The 12,192-nt window shown below is 36.2% G+C and overlaps 1 protein-coding gene across 3 annotated transcripts in view; it reads left to right on the forward strand.

The window, feature by feature from the left end:
• CASP8AP2 (caspase 8 associated protein 2) overlaps positions 1 to 12,192 on the forward strand; it is a 49,544-nt gene that overhangs the window by 18,400 nt on the left and 18,952 nt on the right. For all 3 annotated transcript variants that reach the window (XM_023543781.2, XM_064288972.1, XM_003404344.4), the window contains 5 exons: positions 2,681 to 2,763; positions 6,412 to 6,477; positions 7,112 to 7,212; positions 7,681 to 7,755; positions 8,620 to 8,735. In XM_023543781.2, the coding sequence (XP_023399549.1) occupies positions 2,709 to 2,763; positions 6,412 to 6,477; positions 7,112 to 7,212; positions 7,681 to 7,755; positions 8,620 to 8,735 (413 nt within the window). In that variant the 5' untranslated portion in view covers positions 2,681 to 2,708. The remainder of the gene's footprint in view (positions 1 to 2,680; positions 2,764 to 6,411; positions 6,478 to 7,111; positions 7,213 to 7,680; positions 7,756 to 8,619; positions 8,736 to 12,192) is intronic.

Consider the following 12,192-nt stretch of genomic DNA (forward strand, 5'->3'; position numbering starts at 1 on the left):
AAGAGAAGGAACCTTGATGAGATGGATTGACCCAGTGTTGGCAATGATGGGCTGAGACATGGCAACAATTGTGAGGATGGTGCAGAATCGGGCAGTGTTTTGTTCTGTTGTACATTGGGTCACTATAAGCTGGAACCAAGTCAATGGCACCTAACATAACTAACAGTATCTTGGGGCCTTCTTAGGCGTAAAATAGAACTCTAAATCGTGGACTTAAAGGTGTATTTTTTTCTAGTTGAGTCTGTTTTGGCTGATATCCTGGTTTATTCAGCAAAGATTTACTTTCGTGTATGTGTATTTGGTGCTGGAAATAGAGATTTATAAAACCCGATCCCTGCCTTTAGATTGCCCTTAATCTTAACTGTGCTGTCTAGTACAGTAGCTACTAGCCACATGTGTCTACTGTAATTAAGATTTTAAAGTTGGATCCTCAGTGTGGTAGGCCAAATAATACCTCCCCCTGCCCCATGTCCGTATTCTAATCCGTGAATATATTACCTTACATGGCAAAGGGACTTTTTGGATGTTATCTTCTGAAGGATTTTGAGATGGGAAGATTATCTTGGATTGTCTGGGTAAACTCAGTGTAGTCACAAGGGTCCTCATAAGAAGGAAGCAGGACAAGAGTCCAAAAAGGCAATCTGATGATGGAAGTAGAGGGAGATAGAAGGAAATCTTGTGGTAAAAGCAGAGGTTAAAGAGAGAAGATGCTGTGCTGTTGGCTTTGAAGGCAGACCTACCAGCCAAGCAATGTTGGCAGCCTTTAGAAACTGGAAAAGGCAAGGGAACTGATTCTACCATAAAGCCTCCAGAAGGAAAACAGTCCTGCTGACACCTTGATTTTAGGCTAGTGAGATTACTTAAAAATCTTATTTTGGTAAAATACCTATAACATAAAATTTGCCATTTTAACCATCTTAAGTGTCCCTTTCAGTAACATTAATTACATTCACAGTGTTGTGCAGCCATCTCACCACTGTCCATTTCCAAAACTTTTTCATCATCCCAAATAGAAACTCTATACCCCTTAAACCATATCTGCCATTCTCCCTTCCACCTAGCCCCTAATTAATAGTAATAATTAGATTAACCTCTAATCTACTTTCTGTCTGTATGAATTTACCTCTTTTGGATATTTCATATAAATACAATTATACAATATATATCTTTTTGTGTCTGGTGTATTTCACTTTTTAATAATGTTTTCAAGGTTCATCTGTGTGGTGACATGTATCAGAACTCTGTTTCTCTTTATAGCTGAATAATATTCTATTGTTTGTGTTCGTGTGTGTGTGCGTGTGTGTGTGTATACAGTCATGTGCTGCATAACATCTGTTCTGGCAATGTTGAGTGTATATATGTCCGTGGTTCCATGAGGTTATAATGTTGTTGTTTTTAGGTGCCGTTGAGTTGGTTCTGACTCATAGCAACCCTGTGGACTACAGAACGAAACACTGCCCATTCTTGCGCCATCCTAACAATCGTTGTTATGCTTGAGCCTGTTGTTGCAGCCATTGTGTCAATCCATCTAGTTGAGGGTCTTCCTCTTTTTCGCTGGCCCTCTACTTTACCAAGCATAATGTCCTCCAGGGATTGATCCCTCCTGACAACGTGTCCAAAATATGTGAGGCATAGTCTCGCCATCCTTGCTTCTAAGGAACGTTCTGGTTGTACTTCTTCCAAGACAGATTTGTTGGCTCTTTTGGCCTTCCATGGCATATTCAATATTCTTCATCAACACCATAATTCAAAAGCATCAGTTCTTCTTCAGTCTTCCTTATTCATCGTCCAGCTTTTGCTTGCACATGAGGTGATTGATAACATCGTTGCCTGGGTCAAACAATCCTTAGTCTTCAAGGTGACGTCTTTGCTTTTTAACACTTCAGAGAGGTCTTTTGCAGCTGATTTGCCCAGTGCAATACATCATCTGATTTCTTGACTGCTGCTTCCATGGGTGTTGATTGTGGATCCAAGTAAAATGAAATCCTTGACAACTTCAGTATTTTCTCAGTGTATCATGATGTCACTCATTAGTCTGGTTGTGAGGATTTTTTTGTTTTCTTTATGTTGAGGTATAATCCATACTTGTAAATCCATCGGGTTTACAAGGCTATAAATTTTTACGGAAGCAGACTGCCACATCTTTCTCTTGTGGAGTGGCTGGTGAGTTTGAACCACCAACCTTTTTCTTAGCAACTGAGCCCTTAACCACTGTGCCACCAGGGCTCATACATATATATATATATATATTTTTTTTTTTTTGAATGAACTGTCCCTGTCCTTTGCCCATGTTTCTATTAGGCCCAAGTGATTTTTTTGTATATGTGTTTCTTGTTAGTATTAATGTATGTGTTTCATGGCAGTGGTGATGTTTCTTGGCTTATTTTAGTACAAAGTTAATTTGTATTTTATTCTATTTTATAAAATCAGCATATTTACTTTTTGACGTGGCTTAACCATATTAGCAAGTTTAAGATTTTCTTTTTATAGCTTTGACTTCAGCCTGAAAAATGTTAGGGCATTTTTTTTTGAAATCACAGGTCTACTTTTAAGGATGGTAAGACTGAACTCATTCAGTGTGTTCAAATTTGAAAGCTGCTGTTTAACTTAAAGCTGGACTTCTGTTCTGAATTGTGAGGTTGATTTTAACTGTGGAATATCTTTTATTCTAATATGTTAGATGGCGACTATCAAAAGGAAATAGGATCATGGCAGCAGATGACGACAATGGTGATGGAACAAGTTTATTCGATGTCTTCTCTGGTAAGAGCTGGTATTTTCAGTCATTTTTCTAAATTTACTTGTTTTTTAATTACAAAATTATTTACTTACTCTTACCAACTTTTTCTCCCATACATAAATGAATTAATCCAACGAAATGCCTGCTACATAGGGAGTGCTTAGGAAACGTGAACTTTTTTGTATGATTTCAAGCCTCTAATTGTATTCAAATTAGGAATTTTGGCAATATAAATGATAATGATATTTATTGTCATATCCAGAAAAATACCAGATAGGTGTTTGTTACTCTTGAAGTTAATACTTCCAGTAAGTGCAGTGATGTTTATTGTTATTCAGGGAAATTTTGGTAGAGAGCCACAATGGATGATTAATTTGAAAAAGAAGGAACCAAGACTTACTAGTAAAATAAGTTGATAATGTAGAAATATTTTTAATAATATGTAGAATGTCAGTTTCGAATCCTGCCAGGACAGTTATTTTCTAGTTATTTTTTTCTTAATTATAATTGTGCTGTGACAACCTCATTAAATGTTTTGGGATAATAGAGATGTTTATTGACCAGAATTATGAGTACTTTTTTTTTTTTTTTTTTTTATGAGTACTGTGCTATGCATTGAAAAAAGCAGATATAAAACAGGCCCAGTAGAATTCTATTTTTGCTTAAAATATGTTTTAAAAATTGATAGATATTAATAGATATGGAAGTGTTTACACCAAATATTGTCATCATAGCCATTCTTAGTAGTGTTATTTGTTATTTGGTGTTATTTGAGTATTTCTGCTTGTATTGATTCAGATTGTTATGCTGCTATGTAGTTACTTTTTAAAGTTTTTTCAAGTAATTTTTTTCATTGAAAAATTCTAGTCCAACAGAAAAACTGATAGTATATTGAATGTCTTTACTTTTCACCTAGATTTACAAACGGTTAAAATTTTATCACTTTTGCAGCTGTATTAATTTTGTTACTCTCATTTGCCTGAAACAGATATTTTCAATTCTACTTATCGCCCTCAAGCCCCTGTCCACATGCATATATTCGTAGAATAGTCACATCCACAGTGTACCTTTTGCATTTTACCACTTAACATGATTTCACAAATTTTTTGATTCTGATAACATTTTTATTATTGTCTTTTATTAAATCTGTTTTGAAATAACTTGAAACTTACAGAAAAGTTGCAAGGATAAGAACATACACAGAACTCTTCACCCAGATTCTTCTACATTTTCCTCTCGTTGACATTTTACCCCATTGGCTTTATCGTTGTACTGTCTCCCTTTGTGTATACACGTACACACACACACAATTTTTTTTCCTGGCTTATTTGAGAATAACTTACATACGTTATGGCCCTTTAACTCTAAATAATTCAGTGCGTATTTCATGGATGAAGATTTTCTTTTATGTAACTACAGTATAATTATTAATTTCAGTAAATTTAACACTGATACAACTTTTGTTTAATCTGCCACTTGTATTCCAGTTTTGTCAATTAACCCAATAATGTCCTTTACTGATGTGCCTGGATTTAGATCTACTGTTTTAACATTTGATTTCAGTTTTTCTCAATATTTGCATATATTTTAGAATTTCATTTAAATTTATATATTAGCTTTTTTTTTTAATAATTTTTATTGTGCTTTAAGTGAAAGTTTACAAATCAAGTCAGTCTCTCACACAAGAACCTGTATACACCTTGCTACACACTCCCAATTACTCTCCCCCTAATGAGACAGCCCGATTTCTCCTTCCAGTCTCTCTTTTCATGTCCATTTCCCCAGCCCCTAATCCCCTCCACCCTATCATCTCCCCTCCAGGCAGGAGATGCCAACATAGTCTCAAGTGTCCACCTGATCCAAGAAGCTCACTCCTCACCAGCATCCCTCTCCAACCCATTGTTCAGTCCAATCCACGTCTGAAGAGTTGGCTTCAGGAATGGTTCCTGTCTTGGGCCAACAGAAGGTCTGGGGGCCATGACCACCGGGGTCCTTCTAGACTCAGTCAGACCATTAAGTCTGGTCTTATGAGAATTTGGGGTTTGCATCCCACTGCTCTCCTGCTTCCTCAGGGGTCCTTATATATTAGCTTTTTGGCTCTACCTCTTTGCATTGTGTTTTAATGGATGCTCAAAGGATTGCAATATACTTAACATTTTGTGGTCTACTTAATAGTATTGTACCTTTTTACATAAAATGTAGAATCTCATATGTATGGTTTCATTTATTCTCCATATTGCCCTTTCTGTTGTAGATGACATCTAAGCCGTAAACCCCGCAATACAATGCTATTATTTTTACTTTAAACAGTTCTATATACCTTAAAAAAATTAGAAAAAATTAGTCTTTTATATTTACCATTTCCAGTATTCTTTGTTCTTTCTTGAAGATCTGAGTTTCCTCCTAATATTATTTCCTTTCAGCCTGAAGAACTTCCTTTAGAGTTTTTTATAGTGCACATCTGTTGGTGATAAATTCTTAGTTTTTATTTACTTGAAATGTCCTTATTTTGCCTTCATTCTGTTTTTTTTTTTTTTTTTGTGGTAAATATATAAGTAACAATGTTTGCCGTTTTAACAGTCTTCACAAGGACAGTTCAGTGACATTAAATATACCCGTCATGTTGTTTGGCCATCACCGTTAACCGTTCCTGAATTTTTCCATCACCTTTAACAGAAGCTCAGTGTCCCCTAAGTTGTCTCCATTCTTGAAGGATATTTTCACTGGACATAGCTGTTATAAAATCTTTGTTAATTCCAGCATCTGGGTCATCTTAGATTTGTTCTTCATTAGGTACTCTTTCCTCTTGATAATGAATTAATGTTTTTCTGTTTCTTTGTGTGTGCGTAATTTTAAATTGTGCTCTGGATATTGTCAATGTTATAGAGACACTAGATTCTGTTTTATTCCTCAGAAGAGTGTTGTTTTTTAATTTTAGCATGTGTTTAACTTGGGTGAACTCTGACTTATGTCTCCTTTGCAGTGAATAGCAGCTGAAATCTATTCAATTATTTCAGCTTTAGCTGGGCTTTTTCAAATTCTACCCTTTACTTTTATAGTATTTGGGGGTCACAGAGAGATTTGATCAGAATTTAGAGAATTGTGGCTCTCTGGATTTCCTTTCTCACTTTCTAGTTGCTTTTATCATCCCAAAGACTTTCCTCTGGTTTTTCAAGCTGTTAGAATTGGAAGTTACCATCTGAGTTTTCACTGTTCTGTGTGGCCCCAACTAAAAGCTCTAATAAAGGGGAGGTGGGAACTCACCTGTGCTGTTTTCTTCTTTCAGGTATTGGCTCCCCTCCAGTTTCTAACTGATTTTCGTTGCTCTCTAGTTCCTCAGATAGCTTTTAAATATTTTGTTTAGAGTTCATAGTTATTATCTGCAGATAATTGGTCTGTTAGAAACTACTTTGCTATTATTAGAAGTGGAACCCCCTCACTAGTATGTTTTTGAGAGTAATTTTTTTAAATGAAAGTAAGTTTTCAATGTTTTAAGTCTGAGGTAATAGCATCATGAATCTATGTACCGAGTATTCTTGTTTATAAGAATGTAGGAAAATTTTATTTTTTGGGCAAAAGAGAAAGTCTTTTCATGGGCCTTTGAAGTAGAAATGTAAACATTTCTCTAAGTGTATAAAGTCAGTTTTAACTAGTCTTTGCTCTTCTTGCAGCTTCTCCTCTTAATAATGACGAAGGCTCTTTGGACATATATGCTGGGTTGGACAGTGCTGTTTCTGGTAGGTAGATTCTATAAAACAGTTTCATTATGTTTGATTGGACTATTCTAAGTGTATACTATAATTACTCTTGGAATAACTTATAGCTTCTGAACAGTTTGCCCATTCTTTGAAGAGATTGAAAATCTTACGCTTAAGTATTTTCTTGCCCAAAGCTTGACCAGTAAAACAAATTCGCCCAGGTTTGTTATTCATCTAGGTCTCAGATTTAATAGGACTGTGTGCAAAATATTTTGTAACATTGAAATATAACCGATGATGGGGTTTATACTATATTACTGCTCATACTGTCGTAGGTTACATGATACTATAAAGTTTGAAAAGGGTAGTTACTATAAATATTTTCAAACGAATCAGTGAGATTGTGATGTGTAGAGTCTAATGACCTATCTAAGTTAGAAACCCTTTTCGAAATCAAATCTTTCAAAGCTTTGAATAAACATAATTCTCACATCCATCTGGTTTGTTGACACAAATATTTTAGGTAAACTGGTCTTCCAACTCATCTATGAAATCAATATAGATTTGGATAAAATACTGGAGGTGGAGGAATACATAACCCTTTGAGATGGACACAGCATCAAAAAGCATAAAAGGCTTTAATGTAAGGTTTTTTTTTGTTTATTTGTTTTAGACATTGCTTCCAAATCCTGTGTACCATCCAGAAATTGTTTGGATTTATATGAAGAGATCCTGACTGAAGAAGGAACTGCAAAGGAGGCAACATATAATGATGTATGTATCTGCTTACTGGACATTGTGTTTTTAAGAACTAACTCTTAGCCTGAAAGAATATTTAAGTCAGTTTCCGCCTTCAGATCTTCTTTTTAAAAGTGTTTTCTAAACGCTTGTCACAATTTCATTGATTAAATTTAAATGCGTTAATATATAAAATCTCAACAGGCAATCAGTGTGATATGTTTTAATCTGTTCATGATTTGTACTCAGTTATATTGTGTGTTGCATAATGTCCTGAGGCTTAAATCAGACAAATTTTTTTCTACTTTATTTGAATTTTAAAGATTGGAGATTGAATGAATGTGAAACTAAACAAAATATGTTATTAAATAGGTCCAACTTTAAAAACCAGTAATCTTACTCAGTACCTGTTTGGACTAGTGGACCTCATCTACTTTTAGTGGAATGATGTGCTAAGAAAATAATTTAGAATGATGATTAAGTTAATCCTTTTATGTTTTACAGTTGCAAGTAGAATATGAAAAATGTCAGCTGCAAATGAAAGAACTGACGAGAAAGTATAAGGAAATACAGACACAGGTGGGATTATAACTTTCAAAATGAAAATTTAATAAAAAATTTTTGTAATAAATACAAATTAAAATATCAAAACATTGGTAGTTTATATGGAAAGTTTTATTACTAAATGAAATAGCAAATATGGCAAAACGTGCCTTATTTCTTGAGTTGATGAAATTGATATAGGAAAACTGCTTGCTTTGTTAAATGACATTGACATAAAAATTTTTTAGACTTAGACCATTAACAATTAAATAATAGATAATTTATCGGGTTGATGACAAGTGTTTCAAAAGAGAATAATTTGAGAACTAAAGATTTAGAAAGGCCTTTGGGGAAAAAAATGACAATGCCTTCACAGTTTTTGCCACAGTGACTCTTTTTGTGATTATGCTGCAAAAATTCGGAATATCATGACCTGCTGTGATTGATTTTTGTTTTTTGGTAAGATTGTTTCTGTCCCTCCTCATGCCCCCAAAGAATCAGTCAGCCCTACATTCATTCTTTCTTCATCTGAGAATTAGTACACTGTTGGAAGTTTAACTTAAGTTGTTAGATATAATAAAGTTTTGCCATTTTTATTTTGAAGCTAATGAGTTGGGTGAAATTATTTTTCCTGCTGCTTATTTTTTAAAATTTGATCCCTGTTTGAAGTGGTTTTACTTGAATGGCCTTTATTTGATGCCAGTTAGCTTCTCTGAAATTCAACTTTCCCATCTGTAGAATGGGGATAATTGTACTTTTAACGGGGCTTTTTTGAGAATTATAGAAGATAAAATGTGTGAGGCCTCACATTAGTTAGCATTCGATAGTTATTAACTATAATAGTTGTAGTGTTAACAATTCTCTAGATACCTACTTTATTAATATTGTGTGATGCTTTAGAATTTCAGCTTAAAAAGTGAAAATCAGTCTCTTAAGAAGAATATTTCAGCACTTATCAAAACTGCCAGGGTGGAAATAAACCGAAAGGATGAAGAAATCAATAATCTTCACCAAAGGTATAATTGAGGGGTACAGATCTGTTTATAAATTGCATAGGTGTTGGTATGTGGAATATACTTAACCTTGATTGGAAGAAAATGAAAACCATGCGTTTTATTAAATATTTAAGATTTTACTGTGAGTAGGAGTCCTGGGGAAACCCTGGTGGTGTAGCGGTTAAGGGCTGCGGCTGCAAACCAAAGGGTTGGCAGTTAGAATCTGCCAGACACTCCTTGGAAACTCTATGGGACAGTTCTCCTCTGTGCTGTAGGGTCGCTATGAGTTGGAATCGACTCAATGGCACTGGGTTTGTTTTGTTTTTTTTTTGGAGGAGTCCTGGTTGCACAGTGGTTAAAAGCTTGGCTGCTAACCAAAAGGTCGGCAGTTTGAATCCACCAGTCACTCCTTGGAAACCCTATGGGGCAGCTCTACTCTGTCCTGTAGGGTCACTATGAGTTGGAATCAATAGCAATGGGTAGTGACTAACATTCTAGTGGTAAATTATAATGATGTATGTATGACATTAATAACCGTGCCACATACCTTTCTGAATATATTCAGTTTCCTAACACAGTGGAATTTTGCTGTAGTACTCTCTGCCCCTGAAAAGATGATAGTGTATATGTTATGGGTTCTTGGTCTGTACCAAGAGTATTAAAATGTCAAGAGAGTATCTGTGTTCATTTCCCTTATTCTCATAGAGAAATCTTAAGCTATAAATAGTTAAATTGTATATTTTTCCTCTCACATGGATTTTCTCCATTAATTTCTCTCTCTCTTTTTTTTTTGGTTGTGGGTTTTATATATATATGAATATGTATGATTTTTTTTCTTTTATTGTGTTCTATAAGTACGAGTTTACAGTGCAAGTTAGTTTCTCATTAAAAAATTTATACACAAATTGTTTTGTGACATTGGTTACAATCCATGCAATGTCTCAGCATTCCCACCCTTTCCACCCATGTTCCCCTTGTCTGTTCGTCTGGTTTTCTTGTCCCTTCCTGCCTTCTCATCTTTGCTTTTGGGCATGTGTTGCCTGTTTGGCCTCATACTTGGCTGAACTAAGAAGCGCGTTCCTCATGTTGTGTTTGTTTTATAGGCTTGTTTAATCTTGGGCTGAAAGGTGAACTTCGGAATGGCTTCAGTTCTGAGTTAGCAGGGTTTCTGCGGGCCATAGTGTCAGAAATCAATCATTTCTCTCTGTCTCTATCATCGCCGCCGCTCGAGTTCCATCATCTCTCATCTGAACTGGCAGTAATCTTTGTGCTGCATCAACTGTTGCCCTCTCCAGCCTCTGGTTTGTCTCTTCTCCAGTCTCCGTCAGACCAGCAAGACTGGTCTTTTTAGTGAATTTGAATTTTGTTCTACATTTTTCTCCTGCTCTGTCTAGGATCCTCTATTGTGATCCCTGTCAGAGCAGTTAATGGTGGTAACTGGGTACCATCTAGTCCTTCTGGGCTCAGACTGGTGGAGGCCGTGGTTCATGTGGTCCATTAGGACTTTGGACTGGTATTTTCCTTCTGTCTTTGGTTTTCTTCATTCTCTTTTGTTCTAGATGGGATGGGACCAATAGATGTTTCTTAGATGGCTGGTCACAAGCTTTTAAGATCCTCACCAAAGTAGGATGTAAAACATTTTCTTTATGAACTACGTTATGCCAGTTGACTTAGAAGCTGCCCGAGACCATGGTCCCCAGCCCTTAGTTCCAGTAGTTCGGTCCTTCAGGGTGTTTGGATGTGTCTAGGAAGCTTCTGTGACTTTGCTTTGTTCCAGTTGTGATCACTTGCTGTATATCGTGTGTTGTCTTTTCTTTCACCAAAGTTGTCTAAAAACTAACCAGTTAATGATTTCCCTCCTTTTCCCTCCCTTTCCTCTTAACCATCAAAGTTTTTTTTTTCTTCTTTGTGTAAACCTTTTCTTGTGTTTTTATAATGGTGGTCTCATATGATATTTGTCCTTTCGCTATTGACTTATTTCCCTCAACATAATACCCTCCAGATTCATCCATGTTGTGAGATGTTTCACAGATTCATCATTGTCTTTATCATTGTGTCATATTCTACTGTGAGCTGTATTTTGCTCAGCAAATTTCATGTCTCCTCCTCTTCCTAACCAAACCTTATAGATGTTGTTCAAACTTGTCATCTCCGTTCCCTTTCTTTCCACTCACTCTTGAACCCATTCCAATTTGACTTTTGCCTCTATTGGTCCACCAGAACTGCTGTAACCAATCAATAGTGACTGCCACTAAATCCATCAAATGGTTTTGACTTCTCATTTTAACTTGTCCTGGCATAGTATTTGTCACGGTTGACCCTCCATTCTTGAGATATTCTTTCCCTTTGGCTTTCATGATGTAGCGATTCTTAGTTTTATGTCTGACTTTTATACTTGGCTGTTTTAAGTTGGTGTTCCTTAAAGCTCCAACCTAGGTCCTTTCTCTTCCTGTATCAGTAATTTCTTTTGAGGTAATTTCACTCATGCTAAGTCAGTTCCATTATATGTGGATAACTACTTGACATCTCTACAGTAGAGGTCTTAAAGGTTTCTCAGAGTCACCTCATCCAAAACAGAGTTTATAATCAGACCTCTTCCATCATTCCTTAGCTTAGTGTATTGCCCGTTGTTTATTTAGTTAGTGCAAACTTAGAGATATAGAAGTAGAGTGACCATTTACTTCATCTCCCAAACCAGGACATTTTTGAGAGTAGAAGGGGGCGCTATTAATAATTACACTGAGATTGTTTAGTAGACTGGGGCACACAGTTGCCCTATTGTCATTGACATCCTTGACCACCCCTCTGATCATCACTCAGATACAGTTCATCACCGTGTCTTGCTGGTTTTTATGTCTTTATGATCTTTCAAATCAACCATTTCTCTTTGTCTTTACCATCACTGCTGCTTGAGTCCCATCACCTCCCATCTGCACTGGCAGTATTCTTTGTGCTGCATCCACTCTTGCCCTCTCCAGCCCCTGGTTTGTCTCTTCCTAATATTACAGCCACAGGACACCTTTTCAAAGCACAGTCTGGACATCCACTGTCACAAACACCACCTCATCCCGCTCTTGCTTTCTTATTTATTTTATTGTGCTTTAGATGAAAGTTTACAACTCAAGGTAATGTCTCATACAAAAATTTATGAACATTGTTCTGTGACATTAGTTGCAATCCCCACCATGTCCCACTCCTGCCTTTTTGATTAAAATACCTCAGTGGCTTCTCATTGTTCTTAGGGAAAAGACTGTAAATCTTAACTTGACCCACAAAGACCTTCACAGTATGGTTCTAAACAACTTTTCAAGCCTTCCCTTCAGTACTATGTTTTCTGGAACTGGCACAGCTGACACAGCTCTGGCATTCTTTCAGTTGCCTGGATGTACCACATGCCCTGCCTTTGCCTGGGCTGTTTCCGTGGCTTTGAATGTACCTCTCCTTTACTTGCTAAATACCTGCTTGTCTTTCAGGTCTC

Source organism: Loxodonta africana, chromosome 1, assembly GCF_030014295.1.
Source record: "Loxodonta africana isolate mLoxAfr1 chromosome 1, mLoxAfr1.hap2, whole genome shotgun sequence".
Classification (NCBI taxonomy): Eukaryota; Metazoa; Chordata; class Mammalia; order Proboscidea; family Elephantidae; genus Loxodonta; species Loxodonta africana.